Below are 14,658 nucleotides of genomic sequence, written 5' to 3'. Positions count from 1 at the left end.
GTGGATAAAGCTCTACGTTTCGCCATCACCTATCCGCCGGATAACGATTTACCCACTGGATAGCATTATCCGCTCTTTATACAACTGGGCCCTGGTCTTTTCTCCCGACGTCTGAATGAGGAAGCCTGTTGACGAGTACGGAGTGGCTGAAGCGGTTAATAGTAAGGAATAACTACGACGAAAATTTCTCTCTATTTTGACTCACGGCTGAGATGAGAGTCGTTGTGATTTTACAAGATAACTACTCAGTTTAGTTTGGTGCTATCGCTCTACTCATGTAGCTTTCACTACAGTTTTCTATAGGATCGCGTGAACGGAGCCAAACAGGTGTTAAAACATGTAAGAAGTTCGTCCCCGCGTTACCTTTTGCCCTGACCATTAAACTACCATACTTCTTCTCTTCTATTATCTATCTTTGTTCTAGAAACAAAGTTCTCTAAAAAATTAACAGCGAAACGCGTGTCATGATATAGAGATACTAACTTGACCCCAACGAGTCTAATGCTCTACTGCTACTCGAGCAACGAAAAGACGTTTCTTTTTGTCAATGTGGCTTTGCCTCCATGTCGCCGAGTGTACGCTCTAAACGAATTGGTCGTCACATTAATTCTAAACTTAAAAAGAAAATCCCTGAAAGGCAGAGAAGCGAAAAGACTGGTAGATTTGGTAGAGGATGAGCGGTTGCACATTCAGTTAACGTCGAACTGAAGAACGATGACTGCAAAACCTCACGTTAATGCATAACGAGTAACTTTATTAATTCAATATCAACTCTCCCATAATATAGTCCCATAAATACAATCTATGAACACAACGTCTCAGAACATTTAGCTGAAATTATTGGGAGAACTCGAGTACAATGAGAAACGTGAAAATCAGCAAGTTTCGCTCATTGAATCTCATCCCTGTATAAGTTCCTTTGGAGTCAATATCTCATGGAACAAAAATTAAGTAACGAAGTAAATGTTTTGAAAAGTAACGAAATAAGTAAACTCATAAAAATAGTCAAAATATGAGGGTTTCTTCGACACTAAAAACTCGATAGAAGGAACTTTTTCAATGAGGATGAAAAAGAAAAAGTATTTCCTCTCTTGATAGATCTTCTGCTCATTGGGAAGCAGGGATATCTGTAGCCAACACACGGAATAATCCATTGTGTTCTTGACCTTTTTTGGGTCTTCCAGATTTTCGTTGTAGAGCAGCGTTGGAGACAAGATCACTTCTGTCGAGCAAAGCCATTAGATCTTGATCTTTTATCAGTAAACCTTCGCTGGACACTACTTTGTGATGATCGCTCATCTCCAACAGTTCGCGAAGATCCTTTGTTTCCAATACCCCTGTATCTCGGTTACCCTTGAATTTTCCTGCAAATGAACACAGACCGCTCTCCTGAGTGAAACGCTCTAATCCATAACAGGGCGGGAATTATTGAATGAACATTCATTGACAGAACCAGCGTGTGAACAGTAATTAACCAGAACAAATTTACCGTAATTATCCAAAACTAAATTCACAAATACACAAAATAAAACAGAATTCATATATGATTATTCCAACCGTAAGGTAAACAGTATACTTGAACCCAAAGTCATTATTTCTTGTTCTGTTGTGGTTTCTAAAGTATCCCTTTCGCTGGTTTTAGATACAAGGTCGACAATTTCAGCGAACATGATAAGCGATTTGATATCTCTACATATCTTACATCTCACTTTTGCGTCTTTGGTTCCCTATGACCCGTGTAAACATGGGGTTTGCCTACGCCCCAACAACACGATGATTGAAAAATCTAACAGCCCCGTAACAAATTTTCGCTTCAGTTTGATCTTTTACATGTGGTCCAGAAAACTATCCATTGAGATAAATTAAGTTGTTGCTCCAAGAAACCAATCAAAAAGCGTCTTAGATTCTGTCACCGCTGCTCAACTTGCCAGACAGTACGAGAAATACAAAGTAATTACAACGAAGCAAGCAATGATGAAAGTAACCACCACCCATAGTAACCTTTATGGATGATCATCTTTTCAAGTTTTCTCTTGCTTCCTGCTCTCTCGACAATCTTCTGATCAACAGTATTTGCTGTAACATAACGATACACAACAACTGGTTTGGTTTGACCAATCCGATGACAACGATCTTGGGCCTGTAAATCCATCTGTGGATTCTGAAGAATCGAAAACAAACAGCTTTAATCTAAAGAGTTAAACTTCGTATATAAATTATAAAGTGAAGTCTTGGCTCACATAGCGGGAAAAGACCCTCGTGGTTTTTGAGGCATGAACTAATAGTGAGTGTTGCGATTCCTGTTGTACGTACGTACGAGACACATTCTAACTATTTTTTAGCCTACGGCTGTACCTCCTAATATTTCCTTAGGTTTCTTTGATTGTTTATTGGTACCTGTGGTATGTTCTCGTGGCTGTAAAAGTTATGTGCCTCGCCCAAGAACACCAGACAAAGCAACCAGCCAAGGCTCGACCCAGGATCGTTCGATCGGTAGTACTCCGCATCCTCAGATATCATATCAATAATTAAATGTTTTATTCACCGCTGACGATACTTTGACCTTACCCAGCTGACAATTGTTATTAAAATCAACTCACCCAATCACTGTCATAAATTATTACTGTGTCTGCTACAGACAAGTTCAGACCAAGGCCGCCAGCTCTTGTACTCAAGAGAAACACACACACTGATGGATTAGATTCAAACTTCGCTATCTAAGTAAAGAATATGGAATCATAAAGGATAGTTAGTTACTGAAAGATACGCCTCGCCCTTCTTGCTTGTAGTAGATACAAAATGTTTTCTGTGTGTGGTAATTTCAGGGAGAGATGAACCCAAAGGAAACTTATGCCCCAATCATACCAACAAAACATGTTTAGTTGACCAGTTCTAACTGAATAAAAATAAGTCAAAGAAAACTGAAAGACCAAATTTTACATACGGTTCGAGTAATCACTACCTTTTAAAGTAATTGTGCTAAATTTAGCTGAGATATGTGCACATGTTATTAATAATCTTGCAAGCAAGTAAGAAAAAAGTTTATTTCTAGCATTAAGAAAGTTTCAGTTTCCCTCCCACCCACACCATCGACAGTTTTGATTTTACCTTCAACTCATTCGTGTTTGTAATTTATTCTGGATTACTGGACCGTTGGTTTAGTGTATTCGTACAATATCTTTGTTATGTAATAGTCTAGTGTGTTATTTACGTAGGATATATACATTTAATAAACTGTCTGGTCCCAAAACAGGCCACTATCTGTTGTGGTGTTTAGACGTGTTTTAGCCTAGGTGTGAACGGGGTATTAGGCTAAATGTTAATAAGGATTGACAAACTGATGACCGAAAAGATATTGTTCACTTTGTAAAAATTGTTGTAGATCTAGTGTACAATCGTCTTGACAAGTATAAACTCGTTTCTCCAAACAGCAACTGGTTATTTAGCCTGTAAACTGTGTTATATGGTTCTGTACTTACCTCCTCCTGCCTATCCGCTATATTCATTTGCCCATCTAACCTGGAGTAACCATAGTTCCGCATAATGCAGTAGTCCTCCAAAATATCCATCACACTGGTCCATTGAGAGAAAATCAACACCTAACATAATATATGAAGTCAAATCGACTGAGCAAATTTGTTCGATTCAACAAAAAATAAAAACAAGTACTGTACGACTTAATCTCGTGATTATTCACAAAATAATGAAGAATAACTTTGGTAACTGGACCATGGAAAGTGTTTCCAGAAAGCCTAAATAAGTTTCATATAAGAAAGAGCATCAGCAACTATAATTGCACTCCTTGCGGCATGCACATGTTTCGTTGATTGATATTTAAATTATTGATCAACATTTGATTTTGTAACTATTCGCGTACTTGACATATCGATGGCGTAATCGCTGAGTAAGTTGATCTCTATTTAAAAGGAATGATACGTTCTTATTAAAAGTGTTCGAAACTAGTGTTTTTCTGCTCGATCTGCTGACTTGTTACCTATACTGGAATAATTTTTTATTAGATATCACTACAGAAGTAAGTAATTTGTTTCGTAACAAGTTGAATTTTAAGAATTGTGATTTCATTTTTCCCGCAAGCAATTTCAAGAATCGCTCGCTATTAGAATCTAATGAATCATGTATTATTTCTCATAGATCGAATAAATTAAAGATAATACGATTTCATGTCCAGTCTTTACTTCCGAGAACCAGGTTTCCCTGGACCAGTTCACTTAACTAAAAATACTTGAAAATAAATTGAATGTTTGTAGCTCCTTATATACGAATCTTAAATATTCTGTTTAAAACGGTGCTGACAGACTTCGTATAATGTCTATGGGTAAAGCATTTCATAGCCTAGAAGCAGTTTACTGATTATCATTTCATGAATGCAACTAATGTCAGCACATCTGGACTGTACCACTGTCTATCAAAGATAATCATTAGCTGATACCTTGTGTTCTCTTTGAATCAGTTTTGGTAGCATTTGATCAAGAAGCATCATCTTGCCTGAGCTTGTAACCAACTCCTCGTCAACTTTGCGTAGTAATGTTCCCTCCTCCAGAGGACACTCTATCAGGTATGGATGGTTACAGCATTTCCGTAGTAGAGTTAGGATGCTGTTCATACTGACTGACACAACCGTACTTGGTGAGCCGGTGCTAGCCACAGCTTTCCTGTCATAAAATACCAGTGTTCAAACTAGCGGTTCATGATTCGGTACTGATTTATTTCACCTTTAAAGTTTTGTAACAAATTACATGCAATATTAGATTTAGCTAGAAAGTACTGGATAAGGTAGGAGATCTAGCAAGCTCTACTGAGGTTTTAAAAAGATGCCCCCATAATAGTTTTTCAATTGAATTAATACAGAAGGCAACCTAGTTCCACGTCAATAGTAACAGGGACTGGTAAACTAAATAGATATTCAAAGTTCTAACTACAATAATAGCTATTATAAATATCCTTGTGTACATTACTTGGAAGGTTTCAATATATAATTTTAGCAACTTCTTAAACAAATGAAATGATTTTATGCCCCAAATATCACTTGCAAAGTTATTCCACGTAAATGCTTCTCTATACACGTTGTAGTTCAAATTCTTCCATGATTTACTCATTTGCAGGCCAATGTAATGTACCTATACATTCATTTTCTATTGCCTCAGCTATTTAATTAAAATCACAACTATTATTAACTATAACTGTAATAGATAGTAGGTTTCCTACTTGTTGTGTTTGTGTTGTGATTAAGTTGTTTATTTCATCGGAAATTCCTGCTATCTTCTGTATTCTCCATCACATATTAGTTATAGTTACCTTTATGTACACAAGTACGTTAATTCAAGCAATAAACGAGTTCAGTACAATTCAGTTAAGAGTGGCTCACTTAGCAAGAGTAGTCAGATAAGCCAAAAGATCAGCCCTAGCTTTACAACAGGTTGACCTTCACTGACCCTTGGCCAAAATTTTATTACATATATTTATTTGTGGGACTTACAGAAATAACAGTTTGAAACATGTAAGCAGTGTTATGGTGTAACATGTAAATTCCTATTGGAACTTCAATGAGACATCATACCAAATGACAGAAGTAACAAACCTGTTAGTATCTTGCTTTTTCAAATAGTTCTGCATCTCAACCTCATCATCATTAAAAAACACACTGTAACTGAGATCTTGCCTACTCTTTCTCTTTCTTCTACCAGTACTACTACACTCTACAGGATCATCACTTTTCTAGAATGAGAAAAGCATCAAAAAAGCATAACTTTTTTATTGCTTTAGACACTGAAAATAAAATAATAATACTGTTAGCCAAACCTTAAAAACATCTCAGGCTTACAAAATTTTTAGGAGGCTCAAAATGTGATGGAAAAGGAGACAAATTCCACTTGGAAAGACTTCTAGAAGTCTTAACAGCAGTATACCACACGATATAAGATAAGAATAGATCACATCTGATGCACTTGAATTGCATGTTGGATTCAACGTACAGCAGAGCACTAAAGCACCACTGAGTAAAGACAGTTTGATATCCATAAGCTGCTGTCAAACATTATCACTGTTTGAGTTGCTAACAAGCAAATCTATGCTTTAAGGCCAAAGTACAGAGGTTTTCTTTAAGAACTGTAACAGCAGTATGTTAAAAAAAGCTTAGGTCTGTGTAGCTTGTAGCTGGATGATGCACCTGTTTCTGATGTCTAACAAAGACCTAGGGAAGCAAGGCAAATATTCCACTGAATTGCAAGACCAAAAAGCCTGTTTTGTAAACAGTAATTAGTCCTTGGGAAAGTGTTCCACAAGTCACATTTCAAAATAGTTCATCAATAGAGGGATATTCTTAAATTAAAAGCACTAAAGTGAAACAATAGTTATAATAGCAGTCCCAAGTGGATTACCTTCTTCTGGCCAAGAATGTCAGGGAGTGTCTTGTCCAAACATGCTTTGTACAATGTCTGCTGCTTCTCTGTCAATGGTGCATAAACCAAAACCTCTTTCTTAGGTGGCAAGGATAATTCAACATCAGTTTTCAGGCGTCTCAAGAGGAAAGGTGTAAGTATCTAAAACATGATCAAATAATGAATTCAGTTTGAACACTGGAAACTATCATCAGGATAAAAATAAAAAAACGCAGCAAAAATTCTGAGTTTATAAAAGATTCAGAAAATAACCAGCTGAAACATTATGCACAGTAGAATCCAAAGCAATGTTTAAACCCTTTGACCCCTAAGAGTGACCAGCTTCTAATTTTTCCTCACAATATCACCCCTAAGAAGAAAATAAATAATCATCAAATAGAAAAGTTTTTAATTGTCAAACAAATTCTCCTCAACAGCATCCCAGGAAGTTTATAGAGAACAGTATGGAGAATATGCATAACAGTGTTAGGGTGTAAAGGATTTAACATGGACTGAAGAAATGTCTCCTCTCAGAGGTAATTTAAGACACTTCTAAAATTAATGATGGTGACACAGGTTCAGGGAGAGAAACCACAGACATGACTACACAGCTACCCTCTATGAAAGCCTCAACACAGTTAATGATAGTTACAATTGGCAAACAACTGGTTTTAACTTGGCTGTGAAAACAGCTATAGTAAGCATTGTGCAAGTCATGCTATGTTAGCCAATATCTGAGACAAATATCAAGGATTAAATATAGCAATGGGTAGAAAAAAAGAGAGTGGTTACAACAGCAGAGATGAATGACCCAGGCTACCAGTTGCAGCGATCACAATGGAACTAGTCAAGGCACGGGCTTAAGAGAGAGGGTGTTAACAACTGCCTCAGAGCATTAGGGTGGACAATTTGCAAGGGGAAGGCAACAGAAAACTGAAAGAAAATAGGCAGAAAGGAAGACTGAAATAAGATGGGGCAGAAAAGCTGGGGCCAAGCCAAAGTAATTGTACAGAATAAAGAGTGCTGGTTGAAAACCTTGATGACTTTATGTCCCCACTAGTGTGATGAATATAGGTGATACTGGTGACTTAGAAAAAAAATCTTTAGGTTGTAAAACCACATGTCACATACAGCATGAAGTCTTTGTAGGACTTGATGCTCCCTCTCTTGTTGAATAATCTTCTCATTTCCACCATCTTCACTAAGAGCACTAAAATCAAACCATCTCTGAAAACTAAACACAATTCACCTATCAGATCACTTGTCAGTTATATCAACAATTGGGATTATGTGTACTTAATGCACACCTGTGCTGTTGTTCATTTGTGGTTTGTAGTTTTTTCCCACAGAGAACTGTAATAAAATTGAAATAATTAAATTTATCTACATACTTCAACATTATATTTTTATCAGCCAGAGCCACCAAATTGAAAAAAAAGAGAAGTAACAAAACATGCATAATAAGGTGGATAAGATGACATTGTCTTCATGGGTTACTTCACTATTTTTTCTATGGCTGACATGGAATAAAACTCACCTATCTAGGTCATCAAATATGTCTGGTAAAAGGAAATTTAACAAAGACCAAAGCTCTGACAAATTGTTCTGCAATGGGGTGCCTGTAAGTAGCAAACGATTTGCTGTCTTGTATGTCTTCAACTCCCTGATGAATGTAAATACATGATCACTGTTTTATTTATATCTAACATATTCCGTCTTCTCAATAGAGTCACTTTTAATGTTCACTTTTAACCAACTAAATAAGAACAAAAGTGATTTTTGATAAAAGACTCCTCAATCACTAGATGCTTTGATGGACAGGTGAAAGACATCCAATTATTTCAACATTACATATGCCAACTACCAGTCCACACTTTACTCTCACCTGATAAGCTTACAATTAAGGTTTTTGATGCGATGCCCTTCATCAACAATGAGGTACTTCCAGTTCAAATCATGCATAGTTTTCTGATCATTCATACAAATCTCATAGGAAGTGACTACCACAGGCAGAGTATAAATTTCGCCTTCCACATGCACCAGCTTTTGCAGTTGGCCCCTCAGACGCAGACGTTCCAGTTGTGTGCCATGATAAAACATCACAGGAATCTAAAGAGAGAGAACAAATTGTAATTTAGTCATCAACCACCTAGATAGTAAATATAATTAATATTTTTAGCAGTTAAATTGCAAACAGATTAATTTATTTTGAATAAACAAGGGTTCCTAGCTATCAACCAAAAAGTACACGTACTAAACATCTGAACTCATAAAGCAACCTAGCCACAGACTTTATAAAGTTAATATTAGAAAATAGGCTTTGGGTTCCCACAGAGCACTTCTTGAAAATAACTGGAGAAGAAACACATTTTTCATATTCTATGACAATGGTATACCACCTGAAACAACAGTATAAAAACCTTTTACTAGATGAGTTAAATATTAGTTGTACCATTCATTTGTATTGCTGTACCTTTGGGGCAAATTTCTGGAATTCTTTAACCCAGTTATTCAGTGTAGACAGAGGAGCAGCTACAAGAAAAGGTCCTCTGACTCCCATTTCAATAAAGTGTGCCAATAGTGAGATGCATTGCAGTGTTTTACCAAGACCCATCTCATCAGCTAAGATGCCATTCATACCATTTTCATAAAGGACCTGTTGATCAAGGTTATTGCCAGTACACAATCAATGAATGTACCCTGAAGTTAGCCAACTTTACCACACTAATCAGAAACAGTATTCCTGACACAGTTCTTGTAAAATTTACATGGACTGCACAGAAACCTTCTCATCTTTGACTAACCACAAAGATAACAAAACATTTAGTAAAGTCTGCTTTAATCAAACTTAAAACCAATAAAATCTGACCACAAGGAGGACAAGTTTGTATGTGAAACTGTCCAAGTATGCTATGTCAACAAATGAAAAGTTTAAGATGCCTCATAAAACTTATCAAACTCATGAAGAAAAATCTTACAACATTGAGGTTAAAAAGCTGGTTCTCAATCCACTCAAACAGGAATAGATGACAACTTTGAAATATAAATACTGTGCTGATTGCTTGATACACTAATAATACCAAGGTAATCACTTTACCTTAAGCCAAGCAAGACCTTTAAGCTGATATGGCCTTAGCTCTCCTCCAGTAACAAACCGTGGTTGAGTTGTTGATTTGTCTTCATCACTACTGCTTGAGCAACCAGGCTCCTGGGTTAGAAATTTTTAGGCAAATCAAACACACTTTCCAAAGCAATATCTTGTGTATAGTGATTAAGTCTTACCTTTTGTCTAATGATGCAGCCACCTCAGCTAACTATACTTGTCTTCCTTAAGTGGTGAGGTCAAATGGTTGCACATCACTTTGTGTACAAAAATTCTTACTGCTCTTATTGGTCTATTTTGATTGAAGTTGTTTTTGTGCCATGCTTTGATAAACATGAAATTTAATATACCCACAAGAGTCAACCACATCTACAGCTCGACATAGAATCTTGCATACAAAAAAGAGTAAGTTGAAATGTGCCACTTACAAATCAAATTTGTTCAAGTCAAGGGAATATAAATTTAGAGACATGCTTAGTCTTGTAATAGATTGATTACAAGAGGAATAACAGCTGTGACTGGCTGTGTTTAGAATTCCTCAATCTGATTACCTTGCTTTCCTCCCCATGGTCTCCATTCATTTCCGAGACACACTGGGATACATGTATAGTAGATGAAGATTCCATGCCAACATTCTCACTGTCTTCTGATACTTTGCACCTCTTGGTCAGTGACTACAAAAATAAAATAAAAAATTAGAGACATTACAGAGCACCACAAGAGCTCACTACAAAAACCACAGATACACTGTCAAAATCACAATATGACGAATCATCTTTTTTTTTTTGCTCACCAGAGATTTTTGATTTGATCTTAAGACTCATGATCAGAAATCCAAAAGCAATGATCCTTAAACTGCGTAATGACATGGATATACAGTCACATTGTTCTCACAATGTGAGTTATTGACCAGTACAACACCAATAACAGCAATGGTGTTAGACTTAGACTGCTTAATGCTGAAGATTTATCTAAATATTCATGTATGCAACATCCTTTGTCAACAAGACCTAACCTTTTTTAATCTGACAATATGCACAAAGTATTTAGTGACTGCACGAAAAATGTTACCTGGGCCAGATGAATGAAAGCTCTGGGTATCACCTTTAGTTAGTTTTTCTTCTAAAACTATACTTAAAACTTAAGACCAGATCCAAACATTTGACATTTGAGCCTTACTGTCAACTTTGAATTTAACAAGCACCCTGTCCAGAAGTTATCCAGAGAATTATCCACATGAAAGTATTCAATGATACTCAGAGTCTACATTTTTTATAGCTGTTTGTTACCTCCTTGTCAAGATAATTGGATATCATGTAGCTTGAGGAATCTTCTGCCTTTCTTTTTCTACCAGCATTCCTGTTGGAGACTGTTTTCTTCTTTTGAGGGCTAGTTTCAACAGTGCCATTCAATTTCTTGTGACCTCTTGCACTTACCCTGCGTTTGGTGTGGGAAACCTATACATATATGTACATATAAACATAGTATCACACTTCTTTTTATTTGTGTATTTAAAGGTAATTTTCCTATCATGTTCCTCAAAAACAACTTTTTTTTCAATTTCTTGCTGGTTTAGCACTCTTCCAATCACTGACTGACACATATTTCCCAGTCAACTAACCATACTGCTTTCTATGCATGTGTGTGCAATTACAAACACATAAGAGGTTGGTCACTATGTACAGACCAAGTTACTCAAACTTAGACTTGTGAATATGAATTAGAGGGCAACAAAATATAAATGTAGGATGATGGGCTTTATGAAAATAAAAAAAATGAAAAAATGAAAAAAAAAAAAAAAAAGAGGACAGTGAGGAAATAATGGAAGAATCACTGGTCGTGTTGGATGTAGAACCATCAAACATAGAGTCATTAAGGTAAGTCTAATAATTTGGAACACGATACAAAAATGGAATTGTTGGTTGACACAAGCATTGATATTCAATTGCCAAGCAAATTCACAGCATCCATTTCAGTAGAAACTTTACATGTTGAAAGCAATGCACGAAATAGCATTTAGGAGCCCATACATTTCACATATTTTTTTTTGATAGGGGAGATGCCCCGAGACCCCCCCAAAAAGCTCTAATGTCGCCAGCCATCTATTTCATGTACCTTGCCAAATACTCCACAACTTACAGAGAACCCTGATCACTCTTTGAAATTTGAACAAATACCTAAAACAGTTATGGAAACACTAATTGAAATAGGAAATATGTAAAAATAGAAGAATAAAAGTGCTTTAGATTTATTTTTAACACTACCATTTGCACGCCATCCTTCTCCTTGTTTCTTTTCTTTTCTAGCTTTTCTTGCTTCTTCTCTGCTTCCACTTTCTGCTTTTCCATTTTTTTCAGAAGAAAATCACAATAAATTTGTGACTTTTCCAACAAAAGCATTAGACGAAGCGTCCTTTTCTCGTCTTCAACACTCTCCCATTCTTGTTCAGCCTGGGTAAACATAAAAACCACAACCTTGTAACATCACTTTTCCTCTATCCTACACAATAAGGTATTTTGCAGTTATAGGAATGGAAGCTGGTTTCCCTCTGAGATAAAGCCAAACATTAAAAAAACCCCCTGAATATCAAGAACCACTTATTGTAGGTTTTCCCATAACCAATAAAAAACTACTGCCTTTTTTCAGAGAGATATTTCATTGGAAAATCAACTTCCATGCAAGTTGGAAATAAGGTTTCATTCCAGAGGAATCTTCTTTTCAATTTCCAAAAAGTTATCTTGCCACTTGCATTATAAAAGATGCAAAACTTACTAACTAAAAGAAAAGATGGTGTATGCAATTCTGGAAGATTATTGTACTGTAGATTGTTGAACAGATAATATAATTATAAAATCCAGGGCTGCTTCATTATGGCCTTTATTTGTTACTAAATAAATCAACAAATTATCAATCAATAGATTTGGAAACTGATGAAATGTAATTTCAAAACTACCTTAACTCTCAAATCTTGTTGTTCTTTGCTAGAAACCTCATGAAGAGCTTTCTCTTCTTCCTCCATGGCTGCAGTAACTTCACCCACATTTGAGTCCTCTGGTGGTGACAACGAGCCAACATTATTATTCTCCTGTAAACAAAATAAGACAATTTTTGAAAATTACATTTGATATTTACAAGAGCTACATGTAAGACTTTCTTTAGTTCCTATGCTGTATTTCAACTAGTTTGTAAGTAGTCTCAAATACAAAAAGGGGAAAGAAAAAATATACATATGCTTGCAAAGGAAAGGACTCAGCATATGTATTAATGTAAAATTTAAACAATTTTGGTATGGTATAGCTGTAAATGCAAGCTTTCTAGATTAATGTCATTATTGTCATATTTCAGACTTTCAGACAGAATAGCTTGGAAACTGTGACCTTATTGTATCACCCTATAATTTACTGATGTGGTAATTTCCTCTTATTACTGTTTAAATGCTCACTTGCCTAGAAATACAACACAATAGTAACAGTTTCATTTAGGAATAGAAATTGACAGATTAAAAGGATTGTACAGGAAAGAAAATTCAAAACAACAGGTTGTGTATTCAACAGATGTAGCTGGCTATAAAAAGTAATACTCTTAACCTCTTGACTTGTCATTGTTTCCTCGTGTCCATTACATTCAACTTGTATATCTCCGGAGACGGTTTCAATACCATTCCCTTTCCAATAGTTAACAAACTGCAATGTTAACCAATCAAAGTCATTGTTAAAACAACTGACTTGAACATTCTCCCAAATGTTACATGCAATTAAAACTATAAAGCTATCAATAATTCCTAAGCCTGTATACACTTACAATTGGAAGCATCATTCCTCTTTAAAATGTCTTAAATTATCTGCACTCATCTCACCCACAATTACAAAGTGATTGCCCCTCCATGTAGGGTTTTTAAAGATATTTTGCAGAAATTCTCAATTAGTGTTCGAACTCTAATCACTATTCAGATGCAAGTTCCTAATGCAGCACAACACTGTATAACCCCACTGAATGAAACTTTTGACTGAATTAATCAATAGACATACCTAAGATTTCCATAAATCACTAGCTTCCTGAACTTCCTGTTGAAGATTCACAATTAAAACTTGAGCGAGTTGAGATTTACAACTAAATAGCCTCCTAAACTGAATTAATGCTGCCTACTTGCTGATCAGGAAATAGCAAAAGCTTAATGTCACAAAGTGTTATAAAAGGATTGAGTAATTTTCGGCTCTAAAACAAGCACTATGTTGAAGAAAGCAAGAATATGAACCGTAACATAACCTCTCTGAATTTTCCAGAACGTTCCCTGAAAGCTTATTAGTACATCCTACATTATCAACACTCCTTGAAAAATCCCAATCCATCTCTTCCCTTTGAACTTTAAGTCAAAGAGATATCTGGGGTCAATCAATCAAGGAATTAAGGTGGCTCTGATCCTATGCTATAGATTTCAATAAAACTTTGCAATGCTGAGGGATAAATCTTGATATGATGGTTCTTGGCTACATCAATATAAAGATATTTTTCAGAGTGTTTTCAAATGGTTGTAGTGTGACTTTGGAAACCTCTAATGTCGAAAGAATGTGCACAGCTTGACAATAATCGTGTCTTTGTTCGAATCCACTTTCAATGAATATTTATCAACAACCATCGTACCATCAAAGAATGAGTATTCATATGCACTGAAACCGTTTTTAGTTACTATAAAATGTGACAACGGATACAAACATCCTCCAGTAAGCGATGGTTCTTCCTTCGTGAAGGATTAAGTATTTAAACAAAGGGCAAGTGGCTACTCAATGGCTGTACATATAAACTGATGCATGCGGTACAAATCAACGTATTATGTAACGCACAACTCTTACTTACCTTTGATAAAGCAGGATACATGTCACCTGGATTAGATTTAAGGCAGCATTCGAACAATAAATACGTGGTCTTGATGCTAGCAACAGAACTAAGATTGCCAAACGAATCGAGTAGGCCAACCGAGCGAGGATGCGGGAACAAATGTGTACACGAGTGCAGGGCCTGACCGACCGGCACCAACATTCCCGCCAAAATTGTCACGTGGTATACAGAGGGGGGTAGTGATCTTATATTGGCTTAGGTTATCTTTAAAAAGACGACCTATTATCAAGAAGACCCCAAAATTTTTGTAATATATATGTA

At 36.0% G+C, this 14,658-nt stretch overlaps 1 protein-coding gene across 2 annotated transcripts; it reads right to left on the bottom strand.

The window, feature by feature from the left end:
• Positions 1-728: 728 nt before the first annotated feature.
• LOC113666381 (lymphocyte-specific helicase) lies at positions 729-14,546 on the bottom strand. Of its 2 annotated transcripts, XM_089200059.1 has the most exons (19): positions 14,356-14,533; positions 13,530-13,565; positions 13,089-13,184; positions 12,455-12,586; positions 11,766-11,951; positions 10,791-10,958; positions 10,053-10,175; positions 9,496-9,606; positions 8,872-9,054; positions 8,284-8,507; positions 7,936-8,061; positions 7,530-7,632; positions 6,399-6,560; positions 5,600-5,736; positions 4,451-4,673; positions 3,480-3,599; positions 2,601-2,717; positions 2,002-2,161; positions 729-1,364 (listed from the first exon to the last, which is right to left on the bottom strand). In XM_089200059.1, exons 3-19 carry the CDS (start codon positions 13,101-13,103, stop codon positions 1,108-1,110), a joined length of 2,547 nt encoding a protein of 848 aa, XP_089056185.1. In that variant the 5' UTR covers positions 13,104-13,184; positions 13,530-13,565; positions 14,356-14,533; the 3' UTR covers positions 729-1,107. The 2 variants fall into 2 exon arrangements, with proteins under 2 accessions (XP_089056185.1, XP_027037959.2); XM_027182158.2 differs by lacking the exon at positions 13,530-13,565 and having other exon boundaries at positions 14,356-14,546.
• Between the last annotated feature and the right edge of the window lie 112 nt (positions 14,547-14,658).

This window comes from Pocillopora damicornis, chromosome 3 (genome assembly GCF_964200805.1).
Source record: "Pocillopora damicornis chromosome 3, jaPocDami1.2, whole genome shotgun sequence".
Classification (NCBI taxonomy): domain Eukaryota; kingdom Metazoa; phylum Cnidaria; class Anthozoa; order Scleractinia; family Pocilloporidae; genus Pocillopora; species Pocillopora damicornis.
Note: the sequence above shows the minus strand (reverse complement) of the source record. Positions and strands in the feature narration are given on the sequence as shown.